The 19,787-nt window shown below is 44.9% G+C and overlaps 1 protein-coding gene across 3 annotated transcripts in view; it reads right to left on the bottom strand.

The window, feature by feature from the left end:
* Nucleotides 1-484: 484 nt before the first annotated feature.
* Nucleotides 485-19,787, bottom strand: part of raraa (retinoic acid receptor, alpha a) — a 166,062-nt gene continuing 146,759 nt past the window's right edge. For 2 of the 3 annotated variants that reach the window (XM_034106794.2, XM_034106792.2), the window contains 7 exons: nt 15,535-15,683; nt 9,977-10,118; nt 4,441-4,601; nt 4,149-4,325; nt 3,841-4,045; nt 3,487-3,645; nt 485-2,972 (listed from right to left, as the gene is read on the bottom strand). In XM_034106794.2, coding sequence (XP_033962685.1) covers nt 2,776-2,972; nt 3,487-3,645; nt 3,841-4,045; nt 4,149-4,325; nt 4,441-4,601; nt 9,977-10,118; nt 15,535-15,683 — 1,190 coding nt within the window. In that variant the 3' untranslated portion in view covers nt 485-2,775. The remainder of the gene's footprint in view (nt 2,973-3,486; nt 3,646-3,840; nt 4,046-4,148; nt 4,326-4,440; nt 4,602-9,976; nt 10,119-15,534; nt 15,684-19,787) is intronic. The other variant, XM_034106793.2, reaches the window with a different exon arrangement.

Here is a 19,787-nt window from a genome sequence, read left to right as displayed (position 1 = left end):
CTACTTTTACTAAACAGTGTGTAAATTGAGCTCGAATGGCAAAACAGGATCATTGCAATAACTATAAAAGAAAGGGACAGTACACAATACAGTTGGCAAACGCTTTACAGTATTTAATTGAGCATGTGTGTCTTTTACTGCATATTAATTAAACTTTCAAATGAAGGATGCATGATTTCTGACTCAAAATGTACACATTATTTACTTGATATTAAGAACAATCATTGTCTGTTATTTATAACGTGAGTGATGTGAAAGGTGTAATGCTTTATTGAATTATCAAGAGGGAGCTGTTTACTCTTGTTAGCTGTATAGCTGCGCTACAAGATAAGAAGCTCAAAGGTTTCAAAAAAGTGTTACAAAGTTGATGACTGCCTCTTCATTTGATCTTAATCGATGCTTATGATGCATGAAAACCTACAGTACAGAGGACCCCTTTGTAGCAGAGAATGACAAATAATTACACAGGAACAACACACACATGTAATATTAAATGTTGGTTTTATTTTAATCTTTTTTTTTTGTCGTTTTGTTTTTTTCCAAAGTCGCTTGATAATCTTGACAAAATTGCAACATATTCCATATTTCTCAAACTGACGGTGTGTCTGTTGCTATTCCAGATTAGCTGTGGAGGGAAAAGTTGTGTGCTGTTCTGGACAGGTGAAGTCCTAAATGATGAAAGCAGCATTGACCGTACAAATAAAAAGAACACATGAACGACTCGGAGAGACTCCACACTGGCATCCTATGTCGTAACGTTGCAGGGTAAGTGTCTCTCTGCACAGGTCCTGGTCTGCCAGGCCGAACAAAAAAACGAGTGAAATAAAATTCAGGGGCTCAGTAGCAGACGTGTGTGTGTGTGTGTGCATCTGTGATAGGAGGGTTAGGGGGGGTGCAGCACAGAAACATAGAACAGGCCAAGCACACAAAATGATTCCTTCCTGAGACATTGGCGTGTGTACAGTAATGATGGTCTAGATGAAACGTGTGTTAACGGTGAAGGCGTTTTGGCGTAAAGTGAGTCACAGGGTGCGAGGTTGCTCTGGATCCGGCAAAAAAGTCACATACTCGTTTCTACCACAGGTTGCCAGATGGGGAACATTTGTGCGGACTTAGTTGACAAACATCACATTTGGGACCTTCACTTGCCTGACCGCTGAGAGAGCAGAGGTATCACTACAATCTATTATTTTCCCATCCACTACAGATTATTGATCCATTCAGCGGCTACTGAGAATCACTTGTGTTTAATACAGTGTGTATGTACACCATTCTTCACATTTGAACTCTCTTTGAAGCTGAGCTGCTGTGGCTCACTTGAACCTGGCCGGCTCCAAGTGACGTCCGGCTCACCATTTTCAGAAAAACACAATTTCTTTCTGCTACACGGCCAAAAAAAAGCTATGCCCCGACTGGAGTGCTACTTTGTCAATCTACTGTATGTAAAACATCTTTTAAAAGTGAGAGGGGGGAGGTTTAAATTGTCTGTGAAAGCCACATCCTGAACAGCCAGTGATTGGTTAAGAGTCTGTCCAGTATTTAGTACACAAAACATGAAAGAACTTCCTTCAGTAAAATGTGCTCAAAATGTATTTTCTTGCATCACAAACCTATAAACAAAACACATAAAAGGTATTCTTAAAAAAAAAAAAAAATTCAGGTGAAGCCTAAAACTCTTCATAGTTTTAAAGAAATGAATACAGCTTATATACACAAACTCAAAGGCTACTTAAAATACACCTTAATAATGAATCTTCATTAATTTGATTTCTTGAAAGGACCTGTGACCATATCATACAACCAAGTTCATACAATCATTTTTTTTTCCATTCTCTTGGAAGCAAAAAAAAGAAAAAAAGGAAAACAAATCCAACCTGGAATAGTAGGTGATATTCATTGCGACTTGTTTTCTGTGCACATTTGTGTGTGTGTGTGTGTGTGTGTGTGTGTGTGTGTGTGTGTGTGTGTGTGTTTGCATGTGTAGACTGGAGAGAAATTTCAACATCTTTTGCTTTTCCTTAATTAGAATAATGTACAAATGTGATAAAACTGAAAGGTCTCTCTCAATACTCTCAATGGGTATGAAAAGATTCAAACAGTGAAGGAGTACAACCATTTCTACTCTCAGAAAACATGTCGTCATTTCAACCTGCCATTCTGTTCCGGACGTGTCCATCACAATAACTTTTTTCTATATATATTTATATATCTTTTGTACGAAATCTGTCTTTTTTAAGTTGGAAAAAGAGAAAAGACCCAGAGTCTTTGAGGAGGGGGGGTCTTTTGACAAGTCCCAAGCTTGCAGTCTGCCTCAGAGTTCAACAAAAAAAAGTGTCTGGTGTTCATCAAGTCGGTCTGAATGAATTGTCCTTGATCATACATCTGTCCCGCGTTGCCCCGCCCACTCTCGATTCCAATCAAAACTGATCGCCACTGCATCCGTTTCCATGAGTCTTTAGGAGAAAGGTGGAGATGGGAGGAGCAGCAGTGGAGGAGAGAGTGGAGGAAGAAGGGGGGTCTTCAGCAGTGTTTACGATGTGGTCTCTCAGAGGCGTCCTGTCGCCCCGGCCCGCCCCGGCCTCACCCCCCCTCACATCAGGACGGTGAGGAAAAGGCAGATCAGGAGGTGGGGGGGGGTCTGTGTCGTAAGGAGAAGAGGAGGTTGGCTCTGCTGGTGTTCAACAGTCAGGGTCCAGGCCCCGCCCCTCCTTCACCCCTTCCTCTTAAGAACGCAGAGAACATCGTGACGGAAAATTAAAAAAAGGTGGGCCGCTTCTACGGCGATTGTGTGGCGGGACTGCTTTGGGCCGAGCTGGGGGACAGGCTGGGGCTGCAGGAGCCGGGGGGGGCGCCGCTCGCCCGGCTGCTTGCCGCCGCGCTCTCCAGACCTTCCGAGTTCTCCAGCATCTCCTGGATGAGGGGGGGCATGGAGCCGGGGATCTCCATCTTCAGGGTGATGACTCGCTCGGCTCCTGCAGGGTGGGGGAGAGACGGGAAAATGTCAGACACCAAAGATCTTACAAAATACATGTTGTACATTTTTTTCTGACACAATTTTGATGCCTCCAGCAATTTTGTATGACTCCAATGTTCACTCGGTCATTTACAACAATCTGAAACTTATAGCTTATTGTAATTATTTTTTTGACATGTATATAGTGTACTTTATCTGCATTACTTGTATCGCAACATAACCTGCACTATTTATTCTACTCGGCTTCTTCTTGCAGTATTTTCTATAGTTTTTTTAATTAGTTCTATTGTTTTACGTCTTATATATAATATGTTGCAATGTTGGAGGAGTCTTGGACTTAAGATTTACATTGCCATAACTACATTGTAGCTACTGTGCATATGACAATAAAGCCTTTGAATCTGGAATATGGCATGACATGGAGAAAAACAACCAAATCAAATGGATTAAATGTCATTTGATATCAACATTTTAAACAAGGTTTCAGTCTAACATAAACAGCAGTGACGGACCTTTAGCGCTGATGCTCCTCAGATCGGTGATCTTCATCAGCATCTTGGGGAACATGTGTGGTTTGTGGGGCCTCCTCCTCCTTACGTAAATCTTTAACGCCTCCAGTAGAGGCTCCTGCAGGACGTCCACCTTCTCTGCCTGTTCCAAGTCCTGACGATCTGTGGAGAAACACAGAGTACAGATACTGTCATGATCACAGTCATCCACTAGGTGGTGCTCAAAGACAGAGCTGGGCAGTGCCTCCATACTGCTATTTCACCCCGAGACAAAGTCCAGGGTCCTAAACTGATTATGTCACAGACTGTCAATTGGTACAGAGAATGTGCAATAGGTTTTGAGGAGATGCGCCGCACCTCCACAGAGCAAACAGATGGCGCTGAGCAGCCCCGTCTCTGCGTCGTCCATCTCCAGAGGAAGGAGCTGGTTGGCAAAGGCAAAAACCAGGTCGGTGAGAGGGCCGAAACCGGCGTTGTGCATCTGGGTTCGATTTAGCGTGAGTCCATCTGAGAAAGTCATGGTGTCCTGCTCTGGTGTGTAGCGCGTACAGATCCGGAGTATCTGTGGAAAGCAGAAAGAGAATTGTTTAGAAATTACAACAAACTCTTTCATTTAATCTGTTTTGCGATTTCTTTTTAATAGAATGCTGGGGATGGTTTCCTACCAGGATGTCCAGACAGGCGGCCTTTAGCAGAGTGATCTGGTCGGCGATGGTGAGCGTTGTGAAGCCGGGCAGCTGCTTAGCAAACTCCACCGTCTTTATGATGCACTTGGTGGACAGTTCACTGAACTTGTCCCACAGGTTTACGTCCAGAGATACACGTCGTTCTGAGCTGTTACTCTGGAAGGTTGGGGGGAGGGGAGGAACATGTTTTAGATACTTCCAGTACAGGTGACAATACACTACAGCTAATAAAGGTGAACCACACAGGTACACATGGTGTAGTGGTACTGACCGTAGTGTATTTGCCCAGCTGGCACAGGGAGGGAAACGTTTCCTTGTGTGCCTTTCGAACCCGTTCGATCATCCTCTCCGTTTCAGGACTCAGCACGTAGATCTCCATGCACTCCGGCTTCTTGTCATCCTTCTTCTTTTTGTTCCGATCGTTCCTCACTGCTACAGGGGGGACACAAGAGGACATGATGATTACTATGTGGAAATCAAACACAAACATCAGCTCTGGACAAGTGTAAATATCTAAACTTAAATAAAGAGGTTCATACGTTTTTTTTAGCTACAACTAAAGAAAATCACTGATATAGAAAATAATTATGAGTGACGCACGATACAAAAGTAAGTTCCAACTATTTTTGATTGTTTAAGGACTATTGAATTCAAAAATGGGGAAAAATATGGAGAATTTTTGCTTTTCTATATCATACAAAAGACCTTTGAGTTGGAAACTGACAAAACAGAAGATTTAAATGCATCTGTTTGGACCAAAGATAATGGGATAGACATGATTGATTTTGTAGAAAGGTTTATCAGTTAATCTAGACAATAACCATCAGAATAATCAAAAACTACAACAATAGTTGGCTGCACACCTCATACAGAACATGCAGTGGAAACCAAACTCATGCGGCCTTCATCTGCTAATTATTAAATATGTTCTTGTCTGAAAAGGTATTGGTACGTGCCAACAACCACCCTGGCTTTATGTCCCGCACAGAAACTAGCACAAGGTAAACTGAGATCAGAGGCAGAGTCCTCAGCAGGAGAGGAAGCAAACAGCCTCTCTTATCCTGCACTGCAAGATAAATGTTGTGAGACAGCTCCATCGCAATAGGGCTATTCGAAAAAAGAAATTGAAATAATCCAATGTGGTGTTGCCTCTGGGCGATCAGGCTGAGAATAGTGTGCTCACCCCAAATGACGAAAAACACTAGGCGGGGTGTTTAGCATTGGAATCCCATTACAGCCTCCATCCATTTCTCCTATCCAGACTGGGGTGCAGTTTAGCTATGGCAGGGCAGTGTGAGTGTGAGTGTGAGTGTGAGTGTGAGTGTGAGTGTGTGTGTGTGTGTGTGTGTGTGTGTGTGTGTGTGTGTTGAGGGTGGGGGTGGGATGGGTGAGACGGGGTGCTAGTTGATAAATAGTGGTGGGGGATGGAGCCATCCATAAGGCTGACAAATTGCCACAGCTTTCATTAGGGGTCCCGGCTAATCTAATAACATAATATGACAAATATCCTGCCTCTAATGGTTTTAAAAGGGCTCGGCTCCACACCGGAAAACCCTTCCAGCTCTTTCACTCTTCCTCTCACGTCTCTCTCTCTCTCTCTCTCTCTCTCGGTTATACAACACACGCTCTCTTTCCTACTCTCATTTCATTCTCACCGCCACACGATCCCCCCTTTCCAAAATTGTATTTCTCGTGCATTAAATCATCCCACTTTCCTAAACTCATCTCTATCAGCCCTCGCATCTCTAACTCCCCTGGAGGTACCTGAATCTCCCCCTAGCAGCTGACCTGAGATCAGATTTTCCTTGTCTTAATCCTAACCTTGACCATTAAGGGTGAGAGCGCTCGGGCTGATGGGAGATCAGTGTCTGTGACAGAGGGGCATGGCCCAGGGCCAGCGAGGGATGCACCACTCGGTGCTGCTCCACATCCATCAGCCCGCAGACAGGCCTCCCTGCCTGGGAGGACATGAAGGGAAGGAGGGGGGCGGGGGCTGGAAGTCTGATGCTGCAGACTGTTATTGCTAAGCACTGCTCACCACAACAAGAAAAGAAGAAGACCCCGCTGTGCAGATGTATTAATGGCAACCGTGTGGTCGGCTAGTGTAGCCCAAAAATACATGTTTATAAGCAGCAGGAAACGGTGTGGTGAAGTGACACAAAACCCCATTTTATACATTAAAATGGTATTTTTATGAGCTATTTCAATGAAAACAAGCAAAATAAATAAATAAAATGATTCCTTTTACTTTTATGTCTTAGTTAATGAAGGAACTCCCTCTTAGGCAACACTCAGCTTTTGAGTCCAGTCCCATAAAACTGTAAGCCTCTGAAGATATTTGGGCCAGCCCCGCTTGTGGTGCTGATAGTGAATCCTGTTTCCCATGAGGGAAGGAGTGGGGGGGCTGCAACACAGTCGATGTCCAATTAATTCACAAATAAAAGTGGGGCATCCCTAGCGCCCAGACATTACCCGCGCTGACAAATTGGCAGCACAATCATAAGCCGCACAACACAATTTAATGAAGTCATTAAAGAACTATTAGGCCCGACTGACGATCTGTCATGGCGAATTGCCACATGCAATAACTTGGGTTGGGGGGGCGGGGGTGACTGCAGCGGGGGAGCGAAAATGAAAGAAATACTGCCTCCCTTTTTTTTTTATGTGTGTGTGTGTGGACCCGAATGTGCATTTGGTGTTTGTGTGCGTGCTAACTCGGAGAAATGCATCTTTCAAAACGCATTATGGGAATATGAATGCTAATGGGGCAACTTGCATCCTGGATTGTTTGCGGTTACGTGTTCATAGCATAAAAATGATTTACAAGAGTCTGTGTGTAGCGCGTACAGAATACTGTGACAGCACACACACACTGCCATCACTCAATCACTCGTTCTCATAGTGGATTTCAGCTGCAGTGTGCAGTTAATGGACAATTTCTGTTAGTGCGTGTGTGTGTGTGTGTGTGTGTGTGTGTGTGTGTGTGTGTGTGTGTGTGTGTGTGTGTGTGTGTGTGTGTGTGTGTGTGTGTGTGTGTGTGTGTGTGCGTGTGCGTGTGTGTGTGTCTGTATACAAGACAGAGAGAGGTGGGCAGACAGGGATAATTCGTGTGAGGAAAATTAAAGCGCTGGCAGCTCGTCCATCACACAGATTAAATTCAATGGAAAGATAAAAATGTCAATTTTCCCCGTGCTCCTGCTGCTCGCAGCGCAGAGCCACCGTCGACAGTGATGAAACTTTCTCCCTCTCCCTGTCCTCCAGCTTCTCCCCCCCCTTCTGCTCTCTCAACTCTAGATTTTCATTCTCACTCGTTACTCTCCGAGCGTTCATCTTCCTCTGCTATCCCTCTTGGCTGATATTATCCTCCCCTCGTTCTCCATCACTCTTTGCTTCATCTTATTTTACTTTTATTACCTTTTTTTCTATCGCTGAATAACACCTTCCTCGAGGAACATGTGGGAGACCGTTTTGTGAGGGGGGAGATGATTAAGGGAGGGAGGTACCGAGCTACGGTGGCTGGTCTGAACTCACCGACATAAATTCAGTTTCAAGGATTGTGCTGAACCATAAGCTCTTTCCTTATACACAGCGGAAGAGTTAAAATACAGAGGAATGAAGTTATTTTGGCAGAAATGCTTTTTAATATGTCATCATATATATACTCTGTCTATATGCTGCTTAGAAATCCAGTCATGTTCAACTTGTAGCCTTTCAACAACGTTTATCCACTTATCAGAATATATGCTATAAACTGTTAGCATCTCAAGCTAATACTGTTTTTTTACTTTTTAGGATTTAAAATTATTTTCGAGGAGATTGATTATTGAAAACTTTATTTTCTTTTATGATATATTGTACATCAATCTTCATTTTGACCTTGAGTCTCTAATCACAACGAACTTTGGACTCCTGTCTATAAACTGTTAGCATCTCAAGCTAAATGGTGATTTTAACCTTGTAAGAGTAGTTTGAAGAGTAAAAAGTAGTTTGAAGAGTAAAAACGACCTGGTATGTAAAAATAAATAAAGCAGGGGAAAAGGGTTGGCTACGAGGAAAGTATGCAGTTAAAAAAAAAATCGAAATCTAACAAACTTTATTTTTCTCTCATGATTAATATTGCGCTAACCTTCATTAAGAAGTCCCGGGCGTCTTTAACCACACACTGTCAGCTTGATGATAATGTGGCACCAGGCTTACAGGCGTTTCCCTTGTAACCCTCCACTTGCTCCCAACACCCCCCCCCCCCTCCATCTGATGCCGTCTTGCTTGGCATTGCCACCTGGCAGCAGGCCTGGCACTGTCGTCTGGAGCCGTCTGCCGACACACGCAAGGTCACCCAGGCACCCTCCCGACACGAGCAGGGGGTCCACCTTCTGTGAGACTGAGTGCAGGGTGTCTAAGAGTTGCTGTCCGAGTGCATTCTTGTTTTTATTCATGTCAGTTTGTGTTTGTCACTTTCCATGTGCATAATTTGTGCAGGAAATTATGCCCAAGCATGCATTTTTGGTGTGTGTGCGTGTTTTGTGTGTGTGTGTGTGTGTGGAGAGGCAGAGACTCCCTGCTGGCCCCAGATGGCCGGCCTCTCCTTCCTCACTAGCCCTGACCAGTTTCATTAGACAAAGTCATCGCCGAGGACACAGAGACAAGCAATCGACACACTGCACAAAATGACGAATCCAGAACAAGAGATCACAGATCAAACAAAAGCAACCGAGCAAAGACGGCTGGAAATAAATCCGATAGTTATTCACTCCTCTATTCCATTCAGAAAACCAATTTGAGCCGTTTTGACTTGTTACGCATTCACCACTAGATGGCTCTCCAACTCCAATTTTCTCCCCTGTCGTGAGCTTTTGTGAGTGTAGAAAAAGATGGCTGCTGTGATCCGTCTAACCATGATTAATGGCCCCATTCAAAGGTAAGGAGCTCAGAGGATAACTTATTTTACTGTAAGCCACAGTGCTGTGGCATGGGGAGCGCTCTCTGCTCTCACGGTAGCAGAAAGATGAGGTAAATGGCGGCGGGAAGACAGGAGGCGGAGAGGGATGGAGATATGGAGGCTGTCTGCATTTGCTTATTATCAATATATGTAGTATAACTAATCACTTATCAGTATGGACGTGTACAAACGTGTCTGCACACACAATCAGGTGTAAAAATGATGGTGTGTGTTGATGTCATGTGATGGGGCCTCTGTGAGTTCTGTGCAGTCACACCTCTTCCAATTACTTTATCAAGTCTGACTGCCTGTGTGTGTGTGTGTGTGTATGTGTGTGTGTGTGTGTGTGTGTTCACACAGCCCCCGGGGTGCAATGATGGGAGCAGACGCCTGCTCTTTCACTCTCGGCAGGTGAGAACATATTCATCACTGAGGCCTGCCAAGCCTGGCGACACCCTGACTGTTATTGCCAGTCTGCATCACGGCTGCCCTTTGTCTGGCTTTTACAGTGGATATACTCGTCAACGTATGAAAAGAAACAAGCGACTAAAAGCATCAGTGTGTGAGGAAATAGTAACAGCTTTGATTTCACTCCGACTGTTTCTGTAAACAACAAAAGGTCACAGTATTTTCAGAAAATAGATAAAAACAGACAGGACGGGGTTTTTAATAAATAATAAATCAACAGGATCGCCCCCAAAGCTGGTGTTATTATGCATTATGTAATGTTGGCTTAAGACTTCATTCAGTGGTAACAATTAATATAACCCCTCTGGGATTAAAACAACCACGGTGAGATCTGTGCTCGACCCTGACAGCCATGTGGGAGGAGCAGGGGCTTCTGGGTAAAAACAGTGTTAATACTCACACTCCTTCGACATCCCGACTTCCAGGCACTTCTGCAGCCGACAGTACTGGCAGCGGTTGCGGGTGACTTTGTTGATGATGCAGTTCTTCTCCCGGTGACACGTGTACACCATGTTCTTCTGGATGCTTCTCCGGAAGAAGCCCTGCGAGACAAAAAAAAAGACGGAGATGAGATGAGGACAGAGGACAGGTGTTTGGCGGGGGAGGGGGCGGCTGGCAGAAGAAGTGTGAGGGCAAAAGTAAATGGAGCAGATAAACAGCCGAATGAAATGTGCTTTTCCTGTTGTGTGTGTTGCTATGTACTCATTCTTTCATTCAGTGCTTCCTGCAAACTCTTTCTTCTTATGTTGCTCATGTACACAATGTTCTTTTCCATCCTGTTCTTTAGTAAACACTCACTTACATGCAAGGTTAAAAGATGGATGTAAAATTGAGGCTGTGCAGAAGGGCAACAGCAAGTAAATGGCAATAAACTCACAAACAGTCGAGTCCTTTAAAGGCTTATTGCGTTACATAATGTGGACGGAGACTAATAGTCAGTAAACATCTCACGAGGTCGCCCACCTGCTTAGTGACGGACACCACTGGTATTATTATTTTGGAGATGTTTCAGGTCCAAAGGGCTTTTTTTGGGCAAAACACACAGGGTTACTCGGTGCCATATAAACGTGGCCTAGTTTACACAGCCAGAAATAAGAGACTCGATATCCAGGCCAAGCACGTATTATTAGAGAGAACATAGCGTTCAAAACAGGAATCCCTCTTTTCCTTTATTTCCCTTTTCAATCCGAGAGGATCAAAGAAAACTGAACAATTATACGGAGCTGGTCGCTGAGCTGAAATGAGAGATCTTTGGGGAGGCTAGCTTTGTTTTCATTGCACAAAAGCAAGAGAGCAAAGTACCCCTGATAGATAAGATAAAAAGACATACCATGCAACCCCAATAAATCAATGTTCACCTCTGTGACCTCAGCGTGTCACAATGGAAAAAAAGGTTAATGCAAATCTACCGAGTACTCCGCAAAGCATGGCTCGGAAAATCCAGGTCAATACGAGTATCGGTGGGACACAGTGGGGTATGTTTTTGGGTGGGTGGGGCTAGCTAGTAAGAGAGGGAGGTGGGGTGGAGTGCGGTGTGGGAGTTGCCAGGGAGCCCCATCCCATGCCAAGGGATTAGCTCTGCTAGCCGACAGATGGCTGGTGGACCTAAGCCCGCAATTTGTCCCTCCCGGATCACCGGCCCCTCCTCACATCTCTGTCCACAGCCGCGGAGTGGAAGTGATTGCGATGAACCAAGAAGAGGAAATGTGTACGGCTTGTCACGTATCTGTTCTATAGTGTCGATTACACTTCCAGCTGGTCGAGGCAATCCTCACAGGGTCACATCAGCTAACCCCCGTCTGGATTTCATCAAGGCCTACAGCTTCTTTGCACGTAAAAAAACGCCCGGCTTTTCACGCATCATTTCTAGTCTAGGAATACAAGGTCTGGTACCGCCTTCTCTTACCTGTGATGAATTAACGGCAAAGTGGAGACAACAAAGCTCGTAGTTCGCCGCTAAGTCTCTGTGCTGATGCTGAGGGATAAGTGCGTGGTCTTTGTGTGAGCCTGTGTGTGTGTTTATCATGTCCCCTTTGATCCGCCGTTGCCCTGACCCTGACCCCGGTGTCACAGGGTATTGACCCGCTCCCCCCTCCCGCACCACGAGGCTCAGGTGCCCTCTCGCAGCCCCTCCCTATTGGCTGCCGCTGCCGGCTCGTGGGCTAGTCGATTGTTCCTGCCCCTCCCCCCCCCCCCTCTCCTCCTTTTAGGAGTCATTGCTTCCTGTGGCCCTTAAGCCTCTTCTTGTATCACCGCTTAATCCACCCGGCGACAAGAGCCCTCAGTGGGCCTGTCAGCCACCCTGCAGCGCTCAGAGGAGAGCCTCAAGAAAAGGGGGACAGGGAGAGGGGGGGATGAAAAAGAGAGGTGAACGGCAACAGTACACACATGATTGCGTGTGTCATGTGCTCTCACGCCTGTCTACCTGGTTTGCATTACGGGCCTCGTGCCTTTTACGAGTACTTTGCATCTGTGTGAGGAAATTCTTTATTAAGAGGCAAGAAAGGGGGGCGAAGAGGGGTTGGCGAGTTCACAGGGAAGCACAGGAATCCTCTCTGACGTGACTTTCACACTGTGCGCAGATTAAGAGTGCGTTCCCAGCCTCCCGCTGCGTGCATGCATGAGTGTGCACCTCTGTTAGGAAGCAGCTATGGCTAAGGCGCGCACATTAGCAAAGACTGATGCTGGAAAACGCAGCAAATAGCCCACATTCTTGCTAGGAGCGGCGGTTGGGGGATTTCGGAAATATGGTCGCTTCCCTCGCATCGCAGGAAGAAAGATGGCCTGCTGCGCGCTGCATGCCTCCAAGACAAAAACATAAACATGAGGGGGCGGGCATGCATATTTAATGTTAAAGTGTTAATATCTGGAGGGCGAAAGAAGTGCAATGTCGGTGAGTATACGCGGGCGGCAGAACTTAAACAACAAACGAACGAGCTGCTGTCTCCAAGTAGCGCAACTTCCCCCTCCTGTTTCCTCTATTCGCCGCAGCCCCCAGGAAATGCCTTTGTAGTTTGGCACGCAGCGCTGCTAACCCCCGATTTACCCCAGTCTCAGATGAGACATTCATATACATCCACATGCCTGTACTGTTGAATTATTAAGTACGCTGTGCCAAGTCATCTCCTCTGAAGTCAGATCTCGAGAAGGCATCCTGAATTTTTCAAATTAGCACTGCGGCTGTTCAGTGGGCGGACAGAAGGTTCACGGACAGGGGACGAGCGGCTGACGCTAGCTAGCTGTTAAACGGGGGATAGTTTTGTAGTTTAGCCAACATTCCTAATGATTATAATAGCACTAACGGACTGACTTGTTGCCTTTAATCCTGGATTAGAGTTTAAACCTTCCAGGGCGCAGAGAGCATGTCATCAACTGGTGATACAACTTCTCAATCCAGTTGTGTGTCATTCTTATAAACAGCGTCTGGATTAAGACCGCCCTCTCCGTAATGCGTAAACGAAAAAGCTCATTACAGTGTCAATTGTGAGTACATTTCCGAGCCGTCAGAGAGAACAATGCGGTGATCGGGAAGGACAAACACCTAATTACTCAAGTGTACAGTTCCTCTTTTGTTTACACTCCTCCAATGTTTATCACACTGTGGCAGAGTTTTTACCTACCAATAACAAGTGTTATATTGTGGTTTTTAATGTGTTTTAAATGCTTCATTTGTCTTTAATAGATCTTAATCACAAAACGTCACATGAAGGTGTTAAGTGACCAATGGCTACGACAACTACACAACCTCTGCTTGAGGTGACATGAGGTCGATTTAACACCGACACTAACGGCATAACAGATGTCATGCTTCTATATTAGTCCAACACATACAGGTGGCTGTTAGACAATGAGGAGCACTGTCAAGGGGAAACAATGAAAGCACCTTGGGGCTCAAATAACTTCTGCACACCTTTTGAAATCAAAATGAATGCTTTTAAAAACACGAAATGAAATGAAAAACGTTAGTAAGGTTTCCCACGGCCACATTTCCTGCCTGTGCCTGTTTTGAAACGCGGGTTAAGAAACACAACGTTGAAATCAGATTACGTCGGAAAGTTTCATCACAAATCATGATGACACTGATTTATCGAGTGTCGATGGGGAGGGTTAGATTTCCAGTAACCTGATAAAAACTGAGTATGGAATTTTATAATAAGATTGATAGGAATGTATTTTTTAAAAACAAGATATCAGAACTCTAGGGGATATCATTAGCAGATTTTTAAAGAATCCGCAGGAGCTCATGGAGCAGAACAGCCAGCAGCGGTTTGGCCGACCCTATTAAACGGCACAGGGGTCAGCTTTTACTAACTTAGTTAACTTTTTATACGTCTCGCTTTGGGAGCAGGTTGAGTTTCATGGAGCTCAGTCAGAGGGTTTGTGTTAAAGGGTTAAGTGTTTGTCTGTATGAATCCTTGCTTTCCTGTGCCCTGGTCCCTTTGTGCATTCTTTACCCATTTCCCCTCCCCCCATGTGAGCTGACCGTCTTTTTTTTGTTGTCAACGAGTTCAACTGTGGCCCCTGTACCCCGTCAGCCTAATCCGCTGCCCCTTCAACCATCCCCACTTCCCTCTTTATAGCTTTTTAATGCATGCCAGAGCACCGCCTGCTCTCTTTATCTCACTCAGAGCAATCTTTGTATCATTTTGTCTGCATTCCCACATCCTTTTTAAGTTCCTTCCCTTCCTTATTGTTTTTTTGTTACACTGCTGCTGCCTTCTTTAGTAAGGTTGTTTCTCTCTGCTCTGCCCCCTTTCCTTCCTGCACATATGGCAGCACACACACACCCCAGTATTGGCTGCACAGTCGATAAGTCAAAGGGTCTAGCAGGCACCTGTCACCCACAGCACCACCCTGCCTGCCTTCATCAAACCACTCCCTACTTCTGCTACACACAGTCTGTTGTTGGGAGGAAAACGATATTTTCTGTTTGGGCTAACACTCCTCAAATCCTATGTCTGTGAATTCAATAATGCATGGTCGCTATGCAAAAGACAAAACAAGATGGTTTACTCTTTTACTAAAGTATTTATCCATCCATCCATCTAAAATATTGACTTTGTGGATGTATGAGATTCACACGTGGCTAATGGATTACATTAGATTCCACACTTTGTCCCCTAAAGTTACACAAGCTCTGCGCCTCGGGGGAAGCGAGATAAAGACGACTGTGTGCTCATTCGAGCAGGAAAGCATGCAGGCAGCACCTATCCACTGATAACGGAGCAGATGGGAGGGGGGGTATCAGGCCTCTTCAGACCCTGTATAACATGGCTGTATTGATACCATGTGGACACGTAAGCAGAGTTGATACGAGCGAACCTACAAGGCTGACAGTCTCACACACTGTCCGTGATTAGACGCCATCATAAGCTCTTTACAATGTGCCACAGGTTGTGAAAGAGGCATGTTAACCAGGTCGAATGGACGATTAGGTAACTTGAAAACGAAGTCACATTCATATTGGTCGTTTCTTATTCTTATGCATATCTATATATTTAGACACCATACTCCACCCTGCTGTTTAAACATCATATTTAATTTTATCATGCAGAACATCATGCACTTTTTTCTGAGACAGGAATTTTGTTACGTTTCTCAAAAAGAAAATGATGCTAGTTTTTATCTCATATGTTTGTTTATATGTATAGTTTCTTAATATGTAGGTGTGGAGAGCTGAGCGCCGTGCAACTGCCCGTTATACTGTACATATGACAATAAAATATCTTCAATCTTGAACCAAATGATGAAGTTTTGACCCAACATTCAATTCCAGCGTTAAACCTCGAAAAACCCCAAAAGGATGTGAAATACTCAAAATGACGTGCCTTATCATTTTCATCATCGGAGTTTAGCCTGTGAAGTTTCCCCCCCCACCCTTATAAATCACACGAAGGTTACAGGATTGACGAAACATCTTGCTTGCTTGGCAGATTCACAGGAAGGCCGGAGTCTCACCTTGCAGCCTTCACAGGCGCTGACACCATAGTGGTACCCTGAGGACTTGTCCTGGCACACAAAGCAGGGCTTGTAGATGCGGGGCGGCGGCGGAGGCGAGGGCGGGCTTGGCACTATCTCTTCTGAGCTGGTACTCTGGGTCTCTATCGCTGTGGAGAGGAGAGAGCAACAACAAAGAGGGGGGGGGGTTAGTGAACACTATCAGATGGAGCGCTGACAGACACGAGGCCTTAATCGATATCAGTTGTACAAACACAGAATCGCACACACACACACAGATCTTAAACAACTCGGACAGCTGACAACATCCAATACAAATCACTAGAAGGGGAACTTAATGGATTTGTGTTTAAAGATACAAAAACTGCAAAGTGCTACTTTTTGGTTTTTAGATCTGCTACAGGAAAGACTTTGTACTACTGTACGTATGATGTCTCGTGTGTACGAGTGTTACATCGAGGGTCCAAAGACGGGTTTCTCCTCTTATACACGCCATTGTGCTTTCATGTATAGAAAGTAGAAATACTGGCTTCTCTTTTTATTTATTTTTTTATTTGCACAAAACAAACATTGACAGTTACAGACCATCTTACATTTTTTGAAATAATACAAAGCAAATAATGTGAATCACGCATACAGACAAACGAACATAAAAACAATTGTGTGTAGCAAAGAACCAGGGGGTAAATACTGGCTTCTTAACGTACAAGGTGATGTCTGTTAAAGAAGATTAAAAATCCCCACAGATAGTATTTAAAAAGAAAAAAATAATCATATTTAAGAGGCTGAAACAACGTGTCAATTTATCGACAGAAAAGCATGTGCTCTTCTGCAGGCTAAGCAAAATTATCACTGCTTCTGACCAAGAAAGACATATCTTTGTTTACTCTCCCCGACCGAACACACACCTCAGTCCCTCTTATTCAATATCCAGTAAACAGAGAGAGGCCGCTCCGTCTTCATCCAATAAGCACTAACATGACAACCCGAACAACAAGCAGGCTCCTGTATTCTGTGGGCTTGTGCATAGTAAACAAAGGCAGTCCAGGGTTGTTGGGAAGTCACCTGCTGTTTGCCTCGTGTAATATGTATTGGACTTTGACCTCAATATCCTGTGTGTTACAAAACAAAGCTCTTTAATCAAACAAAAAATCACACAGTCACAGCGGTGACCTACACCCTGGGGCCTATGGCTGACTAAATAAGTATATAATCCCTTTTTTTGAACGGTGGATTTATGAGCTAGCATGTGTGTCCCAATTGCATGGAGTTTTGTAATGTTAGAATTCCTGAGTTTAGATATCCAAACAAAGTTAAAGCTGCAATTTCTTCCATTAAAACGCTCCATTGTTGTTGGCTGTCACACAGATTCAACCGCTTTTGCTATTTGCAGTGCAAACATTACATTTTCACGCTTTTATCCAAAGCGACTGGCAATAGGCGCATTCAATGATGACGATACAAACTCCGAAAAGCAAGAATTCCTTAAATAAATTAGCTTAAAATAAGACGAACCTTCCCAAGTGCTACAAACAGATTGTAGGTGCAGTCTAAGCCGGTGTTTTCAGTCTGTGATGTAAGAGGTGTTGACTACTTTCTGCTTCACTGATTTCAAGTGAGAGTTGGGGAGTTCCACTTATTCGGAGCGACGATAACATTTTGTATTGAGGGGAACTCCCAGGGAGACGCAAGCTGATTGGCTGAAGCAGAGCGAAGTGCGTATGCTTGGGTGTATGATTTGACCATTTCCTGGATGTAGGAAGAGCTAGGAAGTCCAGCTCGTGAGCCAAAGCCTTCCCCATACAGGAATATGTGGTCATCATTGCTCCACCCAGCATCATCAGCTCAACAGCAGAGGGACTGGGAAGGTTACAAGCAGCTCAGCGTGTAAATAAGCCATCTATATTTAACAGATTGGGCTGGTGCAGCAGGCCGTCGTGCAGCTGGGAACACACACACACACACACACACACACACACACACACACACACACACACACACACACACACACACACACACACACACACACACACACACACACACACACACACACACACACACACACACACACACACACACACACACACACACACACACACACACACACACACACACACACACACACACACACACACACACACACACACACTCCTTGTATAGTGCATGTGTGCCGGTCTCAGCTTGCCAATCTCCCTGTGCATGCAGCAGATGGTGCAAGGGAAGATTACATTCAGAACAACCAAAATAAACCAACCTGATGCCCAGATATGTTCAAGGCTTCCTGGAAAAAACAACAGACACAAGCACGGCACACCAAAATCCCACCTCTGCAAAGCCTGCCTGTTATTATTCAAGTGGGGTTTCAAGTGACGCGTGACAGTGAAGCTCCCGGCAATAAAGCTTGCATTGCACGGTGCCACCTAATCAGAGCCGGGATATTAAGACATTGCGTCTATGAGGCCCAGATGTCATGTGCCACTTTGACGCCAGCCACAACCTCTCGTGATCTCGGTGTAAATAGGTCAATGTGGGTTAGAGGGTGAAACGTGGGACCACAGCCTGGAGTGACACACTTATTGAACAGAGATGCTTTTGTGAAGGAAAGAAGGAAGGAAACGAAGTGATGAAAGCAGGGAGGCACACAAAGACAGAAAACCACCATGCCCTTGAGCAATAAATACAGAGAAACACACACAAACTGATGAAGTGAGACTCATCAAGTTCGTCTAAGACACACACAGCCGTCAGGTTTTTACCGACAGCTCAGAAAACTACAGATAGGAATATTTTGGAAACTTGGAAAGGAGCGATACGATTGAGACGGGGTGTCGAAATGTTCTCATAAACAAGAATGATACTATTTTCCGACAAAGAGAGTTATGCATATGGCAGGAAGAAGACAGTTATATTGCTGTGGTTAAAAAGGGAAACATATGAGGCGATTTGTGCGAAAGCTAGGGAGAAAGGGCATCTTCTGCATCTCGATGCCATTTTGATTGGAGTCACTATGGCTCATGTTAGTTCACGCCACTTGACCATGATGTCACCACACTCACATCAAACACATTCAACTTAAACACCGCAGCTCTTACGTAACATGGCATATTGTTCTCATTAGCAAAGAACCATTCAGAGTTTTCTGCGCCCTTCTGCCTCAGTTGATGCCGACTGATTGCGGCCTTGCGTTATTAGTGTGGCCACGGAGCTATTCATCCATGTGAAAGCCTACTTCTGTCGAACGCATAGACACATATGTGCCGCACACATGTACGGGTAAACATGAAAATGGCACTCATGCCTACATATTTATAGGGCTTTCCCAGAGTCATTTAAAAAGCCTCAACGCTTGGACACACAGCGCGTAAACACACACACAGAATGCACAGTCTTAATGAGAGCACCCATGGAAATCTGGGACACGAGGACAAGAGTCTGTGAGGGGGCTGGCGACTGTAATTAAATACAATGGCTGGCTTCTGGAGCCCTGTCAGGCTGAGGCATGGAGCGAGACAATGGCAGGCCTGTGGACAGCGAGGCAGAGGGGCTCGGCAGAGAGGACAGAGCTACTTAGCCCCTCAGCAAGCCCTCGTTGGGCGCTATTCAACACCAGCCCGCATCCAAGCCCTGATCAACACCAACCATCATACAAGCATGCCTTTTGTGCAAAATCCACGAAATCATACGCACAAATACTGGAAGAAGTGACTCACGCGGGCCTGGAGGGCTTCCTTCCATCTCCTTGCAACATATTAACACTGGGAATGTGTCTGGAAAATGTTTTCGGGCCCTCAACCAGTGATGTTGAGTAACCAAGTAGACTTACTTTGAATTGAATGTTTATTTCAATTTTTCACTATTTGTTCTTCTAATATCTGCACCAGCTTTGATAACACTTGCATGCATCAATAATAATCAAAACATATCATATATATTATTCTGACATGGGCCGATCTGCAGAATAAGTAGTTTTGGTACTTTAAGTATATTTTGATGCCAATACTTGAGTAACATTTTGATTGCAGGACTCATACTCGTGTAACAAAGTAGTCCTACACTCTGGTACTTCTACTTTGAGTACTTTTCCTACCTCTGCCCTCAACAGCCTGCAAAGACACCACGGTAACTAATACTGGAGATACAGCTAGAATATCATTCCTTGGGCCAAGGGAGGGGAACAGGGAGAGACAATAACACGCCCCTACGCTGATAAATAACAAACATTGAGGAGACTTACTGATAAGAAGTCTCCGGTT

Source organism: Pseudochaenichthys georgianus, chromosome 19 (genome assembly GCF_902827115.2).
Source record: "Pseudochaenichthys georgianus chromosome 19, fPseGeo1.2, whole genome shotgun sequence".
In the NCBI taxonomy this organism is placed as follows: Eukaryota; Metazoa; Chordata; class Actinopteri; order Perciformes; family Channichthyidae; genus Pseudochaenichthys; species Pseudochaenichthys georgianus.
Note: the sequence above shows the minus strand (reverse complement) of the source record. Positions and strands in the feature narration are given on the sequence as shown.